General features: G+C 45.1%; 2 protein-coding genes across 2 annotated transcripts in view; one reads left to right on the top strand and one right to left on the bottom strand. All coding sequences in view use genetic code 11, as the record gives it.

Moving 5' to 3' along the window:
• EGR_06987 (DNA polymerase zeta catalytic subunit) overlaps nt 1-2,178 on the top strand; it is a gene marked incomplete at both ends in the record, with an annotated part of 15,776 nt that extends 13,598 nt beyond the window's left edge. Inside the window, 6 exons of the mRNA XM_024496236.1 lie at nt 12-191; nt 407-544; nt 767-827; nt 1,109-1,274; nt 1,363-1,873; nt 1,954-2,178. Coding sequence (XP_024349353.1) covers nt 12-191; nt 407-544; nt 767-827; nt 1,109-1,274; nt 1,363-1,873; nt 1,954-2,178 — 1,281 coding nt within the window. The remainder of the gene's footprint in view (nt 1-11; nt 192-406; nt 545-766; nt 828-1,108; nt 1,275-1,362; nt 1,874-1,953) is intronic.
• A 456-nt stretch (nt 2,179-2,634) lies between these two features.
• On the bottom strand, nt 2,635-5,193 carry EGR_06986 (Microfibrillar-associated protein; the record flags this gene model as incomplete). Its single annotated transcript, XM_024496235.1, has 6 exons — nt 2,635-2,814; nt 3,084-3,314; nt 3,407-3,604; nt 3,675-3,995; nt 4,291-4,470; nt 4,864-5,193. 6 exons carry the CDS (start codon nt 5,191-5,193, stop codon nt 2,635-2,637), a joined length of 1,440 nt encoding a protein of 479 aa, XP_024349352.1.
• Nucleotides 5,194-7,439: the final 2,246 nt, after the last annotated feature.

Raw genomic sequence — 7,439 nt, 5'->3', positions numbered from 1 at the left:
GATTGGTTGAGGGTGATGCAGCTTGTCAAATGCCCTGGACGGGGTCAAAAGTCATCTACGGTGACACCGATAGCCTCTTTGTCAAGTTGCCGCCTTCCGTTGACAAGGAAACTGCTTTTAAACTAGGCCAACAGATTGCTGACGCTGTCACTGCGTCCAATCCCGCACCAATTAAATTAAAGTTGGAGAAGGTGCTTTTCTTCCCCTAATTTCAGAAGGAAAAGTGTAGATTATTTAAAAATTTCACTAAATTTTCCCGATTTATTTCGAAACCTAATCCCAAAGAGTCAATTCGCGATTGTCTTGTTATCAAATCCGAGTGCTTAACTCGGATGAAAGTTAGAGCGTTAAATAAGTGTAGTTGCTTATTTTGTCATCCTAAAGCCATTGCCAACACCCTTTTCAGGTATACTACCCATGTGTATTGGAAACCAAGAAACGCTATGTTGGCTATGCCTACGAATCACCAAGTCAAACCGAGCCCAAATTCGATGCTAAAGGCATTGAAACAGTGCGCCGCGATCACGCACCCTTTGTTGGAACGGTAAGATACTACTCACTTCCTTTTAGCCGCATATCACCTACTCACTGAGGCCTTATTCTGGTCCTCTCCCTACACCCCAGAATGAGAGCTACTGACCGTATGATACACCTGTTTTGCCCCAAGTCTCCTGAAGGCACGACTGGAACGCTTATTGAATGACACTAGAAATTTACCATCGTTGGGTTTTTTGGGATTCTCCTCCATTCTCTTCTTATTGTCTAGATTTTGGAATCAGCAATTCGTCAAATCTTTGATGCCTTTCAATGGAACAATGACCCCTTGGGTGCGTCAATGGCCCTTACGTTTGCCGATTAAAAAAACTTTTTTCCGCATTTGGGACAATCACACCTGCGCAGCCCCACACCTTTGAATGAGTTAATTCGGATTGCAGTGTGATAGTTAATTTTAATTAAGCAGCTATTCAAAATACCTCCTTGCAAAGCCTATATCTAAAAGTCCATTTTGCATCTAATTAAAAACAATTCAGCAACACCCCTCTGCACTGTCAACTCCAAATGCAATTGTACTCAAACCTAATTAAGTAGCACATCTCCACCCTTGCAGATGTGTTGCCCAAAGTGGAGCCAAAAGTGCGGGAATGCGTGCGCACGCTAGCGCGTGATTTGAATGCAGGGAAGGTGCCTCTCTCCGCGTGCCTTCTGACCCGTCCATACCGCGGTCCCGAGGCTTATCGACCTGGGGTTTGCGCACCCGCCCTTCAGGTTGCCAGGTTTGCCTACCCATCTCTTCTGTCTGTCTCTAGAAATTGGCAATTGCCTCTCTGACGAACTTTCCTCCTTGTTCTATCACCTCCACAGACGCCTAAAGTCCGTCGACCCAGCCCGAGAGCCCAGTATCGGTGAACGCGTCGCCTACTACCTCACCTCACCCCCCACTCCCAACTCTCCTTTGATTGGCTGCGTCAAAGCCGCAGAGGAAGCCCAACACTACGATATTCAGCCACCGCTCCATCTGGTCTTCTACCTCGAACATCAACTTCTTCCACCCCTTCGTCGAGTCGGTGACCTCCTTGGTTGGCGGGTTGACTCGTGGTTGTCCGATATTCCACGCCGCGTAGTCCGTTTCAAAGAGATGGAGAAAGTGGACGGTTTAATACAACATGAATCTCCAGGTTCACGACGTGGACGTAGGCGATGGGTTGGCCAACAAGGCGCGTCTGCCATGATGCACGAGTTTCTGAGCCTGCGACGCTGTTGCCTTGCGTGCGGTGGGGATAGCGGAGTGGCTAAAGGCTCGATTTGCTGTGCCTCATGTCTATCCCTGGACCCGCTTATCTCTACGAAGGTACTCGTGCGGCATGGCATCGAGGTGAGCGAAATCGATGTGACTGGGCCAATTGATGGAAGGAAAGTTTTCCACAATCATCCGTTCTTTGCCTCTCTCTTCAGCTAAAGATGGTCCAGGTAAACCTGCAACAGTCCATGGACTTGTGCGACGCCTGTGTGAAGGTCTCCAACTGCAGCAATCGGCGTCAACCATGTGGAATACGTTCTACACCCTCACCTTCACAGGCGTGCGTCAACATTGACTGTCCGAACCTCCAATCTCGGCAGAGATTGCTCGTCCACCTTCGGCGTTTGCAACGCGCCATCACTGAAGTCTTCCATGATTGAGGAGTGCAATAATCTAACTTGTCTTTTTGACTTTCAAATCCTTTTCTTGTTTAATTTTGTTATTTGATTAGGAATCAAAAAATGTGGACTTTGAATAAAGCAAATTGAGTTTATTTCTCCACCTTTGAGGGCTTTCGGTGTGTCCGGTTGAAGTGAATTTCAGCCACGCGGATCGGCAGACTATGCACTAGCGGAGGCCAAACAGGAACTTGTCGTCTTTATCCCAAAGCAAACCGCGGAGAGCTGTTTCGAGTAAACTTGCAACTAGACTAGGGAGTAAGGGTGCGATCTTGGAGGAAGCCAACAACCGCAACAACCACTAAGCATGATCGAAACGCAGAAAGACAGCACGGCATCGATGTGATCACCACGAGAAGTGACTATTTACAAAGATCGGCAGTGAATAAAAAGAGCACCCAACACGTATATACACGATTAGGAAAGGAACATGGCGCACTACTTCGTGTTCTTCCTCGAGGTGGGTTTCTCGAAGACCTCCTTGAAGCCACCACCGTGGGACATCTGGAATTTTGTCGCCAAGGGATCGTTGGAGGTCCAGGCAGCGTCGAAAGCCGTCGTGTCCTGGTCCACCAAGTGCGTGTACTTTGTCCGACCTGCTCGTCCAAAGTTCTTCACCTTTAATTCCAAAAGCAAAGGAGGGACGGTTATACTCACCTCGAAGGGGATTTCAAACCTGAATAGTCCCTAGAGGTAAACAGAATAGCAGAATTAACTCTGTTGGAGTTCTCTGACGGCCCAATCTCCTACTGATCGGCCGAAGCAACTTGCGAATACGGATGGCTGTTGAATGGAACAATGGACAAGTAGATGTGAGAAGAATGGGCTTGAGAGGGACGAATATATTAATACGAAGGGGATGAAAAAAAAGATGAATGGGGACATACGCGAAGGACCGGAGGCAGCTTGGTCTTGTCGAAGTGATCTTCCAACGTGGGCTTGGAGAAGTCACGCTGATAGAGCTTCTCCTCCTCTGTCTGCACAAAAAAGGCGCCACGGTGGTAGTACTTCTGAAGGAACTTGTACTTTCCCTTCACCGCCTTGTTCGTCACCTCCTTGGGGTTCTTGCGGAACTCAGCTTGCCTCTCCGCCTCTGTCATGGCACGCACCCGCTCCACCTGAAGAGTAATTAAATCACACAGAGTGAGAAAACGCTGCTACTTCAAAGGAACTGAATGGCAAGTTTCATGTGAATAAAGGAAGAACGTACTTCCGCTTTTTCGCGCTCTATGGCTTCGCGAGCCTCACGATCACGACGTATGCGCTTGAGTTCGCGAACTTTCCAAAGCTCGTACTCTTCCTGCTCCTTCTGTGGATCGCCGGCTGCGTCATCTGAGTCTAAAGCCTCCAGCTCGTCTTGCATTAGTCGTGCCTCTTCAGCCTCCCGACGAATCTCCGCTTCCAGGAGCTACAATGTAGACACAATTTGTCAGAGGCCGAAAGTACAAAAAATATAGAGAAGTGAAGAGAGACACCACCTTCAAAGTGTCTCTGCGTCTCTCATCTGCAAGGCGTTTGGCTTCTGCAGCTGCCTCGGCAGCAATTTGATCGGCACGCTGCTTAGCCTGCAGGGTGATACGTTCCTGACGACGTACGAAGACAGGTTTGAGTTTAGATGCACCCATCTCGTCCTCAGATCCACTAGAAGTGTACTCTTCCTCTTCTTCCTCCTCCTCCTCATATTCCTCTTCCTTTTCTGCTTCCTCCACCTCTGCTGTGCGTCGCCCATCTGCAGCGCTTGCTCGCTCTAGGTCCGCCTCCTCCGCCGCACGGCGTTTGCGTGCTCGTTGACGAATCAACTACACGAAGGAAACGGAGACACTCAGAAAGACTATGTATCCGATTCAAGTTCAGGTCAAAAATAGTTCTACTTGCTACTACAGTCAAAGTGTATCCAGATAACAAAATGACATTTTATGGCCAAAACTCTTGGTTCTCAAGCATTTCACAGATAGAACCGTTTAAAAAGACTGAAAAAAAAACAGAAAGCCGACATTTGAAAGAATGCGTAAAAAGAGGGGACAAAAACTAAGTCCCATTAGGACAATTAACAAGTTGAAAAGCAATTATCGATAAAAAGGGAAAACTGCATACCTCTCGCCGACGAGCAAGCTCCTCCTCATCCACCTCCTCCTCCTCTTCCTCTTCCTTAATGCCATCTTTCATCTCGTCTTCTGATGAAGAGGCACCATCGCCACTGCCACGGAAACGCTTGTGGCGTATCACTCGGTCCTCCGCGTCCTCATCCCCCGCCGCCACCGTCTCCCGCGTGTGCTATAAACCGATTAACAAAAAGAAGAGACGGCTAGTTCACACTTTGCTTCTGAGTTACATTAGGACCAAATAAAAAACTTCACATGCACGAAGAGACACAAATTATACGAATTCATCAGAAAATCAGATCAACCCATCAATCTGAAGGTAACGCAAGAACTCAGTTTAACCCGAGTACTCATTGCATTCACCGAAAATCGGACGTTAAATGACTCAGCGCGCCTGACGCCTCTTTTCAATGAAGTTCGGCATGGCAGTGAAACCCTCTACTCCAAAGTTTTACCACCGGATCAAGAAATTACAGATGATAGGTATGGCGAACCGTATGCTTCAAATAATCAAGAAGGGTGAGATATGTAAGACCTAGAAGGCAAGGAGAATAACAGCAACTACCTTTAGGAGCATTAGACGGCGAAATCGCGGATCACTGAGCTCCTCAGCCGTGGGCTCCTGCTCGATGACGGAGATGCTCTCACGTTTCCCAACTTCCTCTGAGGCACCAACTCTCCGGTGGTGTTTCTGTTGATGAGCATCGCCCCCAGCCTCAACTTCAAAATCAGAGATATCAGATCCCTCAGAATCGGAGGCGAAATCTGGACGCTTCCCGGCGATGTAGCGGTGCACCTTCACTTTCTGCATGTACGTCTGGCCTTTCTCATTCTTGACAGGGATCGCACCAGCAGTACACTGAATTGTCTCATTTTTCAACGCGATATCCGTCATCTTGGATGGTAATTGAAATAATCAGTCAAAAACAAACCGACATAGATTGCAACCCAAGCATTGTTAATCAGTTTAAAGCCGTGTATTTACACTATGCGTGGGTTCGAATGTCGGATTTTAAAACGAACAAAATGCTAATTCTGTCAAAAAAATGTAAAACTGGGACAACGCTCAAAATGATTCTAATGAGTCAATGGATAACCGGAATTTGCGGAATGAGACATATTTCCAAAATCATTACTAGGAATGCATGCTGTGCTACTTTTGGGACTAAAGAGGGCAAAAAAGTGGCGCAAAATCTTGCTAGTATGATAAAAATGGTTCCGGGAATAAAGGAGATGCCAAGATAAAACAAGCAAACAAACAGCCTAAGCAGGACCCGAGAACCCCGCAACCTGTCCTGGTTAACTTAAACAAATCTATCATTGACTATGGGCCAACAATCAAGATAGGCAGTTGTAAAAGAAAATTCTGCTTTTTTAATAAACTGAAAAGCGTTTGCTAGCTGTCGAAGCGCAAGGTTAGGCCACAAAAGCTGAGTGCGTTCTCCTCACTTCTGGCGTTACAATAAGGCGATGTATTTAATTTGTGTATCTTCACTAACTACGCGGCAAAATGAAATCTCTTTTATTGATTTTAAAATAAATGCAATTAGGCATATTAGTCTTCCTAGTGTTTTGCGGCCTGTATGGCACAATGTATCAAAAAAGTATGTGCGCTTCTGTCACTGCCTTTTAGTTAAAATGTTTTTAGCAACAATCTCTATGTAAGAATATTAGAAATTTTTGGCCCTATTTTTTTAACAATTGAGAACTGAATAACAATATAATAGCTCACTCGGATTACTGTTATGTCTCTCTCCTTTCATGCGCTATTCTTGAATTTTCCTTTTAACCAATAACGTAGTTGATCTTCTGAGGATACGTGTCCTTTTCTGTATTAATGCTCTCCCCTGTTTATCACGTCTGATTTATCCTTTTCCATCGTTCCTGTCGCCTTTTTTAATTTTTATCTCAGATTCGGTACATAGTTGCAAAAAGGATTGGTTGGATACCTCATAAGAGCTCCTCTATTTCCCTCGTCACCAACTTATCCAATTTTCTGCTTACCTATTCGGATAATTTAACCCCATATTTTACTCACTTTTTGTTATTCCTGATATTTTTTTGATGTTTTGACGATAGAATTACTATTCTTGGCAGTTTAGCACTTGGATTGCCTTTGGTGATGTAGAAGCAATTGATTTCTTGAGTAATTTTTTGCAGGCGTGCAGACATTTGTAAGTGGCGTAAATAAGCCTCGTACTACCATTGTATGGAACGCACATCGGATGGCGAAAATGGCTTGCATAATGGAAAATAATGGCGGAGCATTTACTGTTCATCGTAACTCTACTCTAGTTTGATCGTCGTCTCTGGTTTTTTCACATTATCACTATTAGGCCATGATTGTCACAATGGATCGTATAGATAGAAATAAATTGCTAGGCTGGAGTGAAAATGATGTCGTGATACGATAGAAGCCTTTTTTAATCTCTTATGATGCGTGTCACGGATCTTGGTGAGATTCCTAAACTTCACGTTCTCTGTTAGGCAAACAGCTACCATTAAAGGGTGGATGATGTCTACTCGACACTTTCCGCTTTTGAACAACCTGGGGAAGGGTTTATGTTCTTAGATTATGCTCATGCATCGCTATTCATAGCGATATTGTAAGAGGTTTATTAAGGGGGATTCCAATTCGTGCAAGTCTATCCTTTGGACCTTGGAATTTAAGCAGTTGCTGCGATTTGACACTACCCTGATAGCTCTGTTGTTGTATCTCTACGGATTCAGTTATACACAGTAGATGTCCTCTTTAGATGTTGTACCGGATTCAATATTTAATTGTCGATTTACTAGTCCTTCTGATGTGAGATTCCGTAGCTTCACTTATTCAATCTGTAAAAGGCGTGGCTACCCTTTTTGGCGGACTTTTTGCACTGCCGCTAATGTGCAGTTTCAGCTAACTTGAAGTACGCCATATGATAAGGGATTATGGGGACACTTATTTAGTCTGAGAAGGTGCTGAGCGACACGAGTACGTCGTCTAGTTATTGGCATGGTAGTCCACTCAGTTGACGATCAAATAAAATACAAATCAAATAAAGTATATTCCAGTTCCATAATCTAGGCTGAGAGCTTAAGGGTACACAGAGCTTGTTTACCTAATCTTGTAGGCTGTAATAATGAAATCAGATCAATGAA

Source organism: Echinococcus granulosus (assembly GCF_000524195.1).
Source record: "Echinococcus granulosus chromosome Unknown EG_S00067, whole genome shotgun sequence".
NCBI lineage: Eukaryota > Metazoa > Platyhelminthes > Cestoda > Cyclophyllidea > Taeniidae > Echinococcus > Echinococcus granulosus.
Note: the sequence above shows the minus strand (reverse complement) of the source record. Positions and strands in the feature narration are given on the sequence as shown.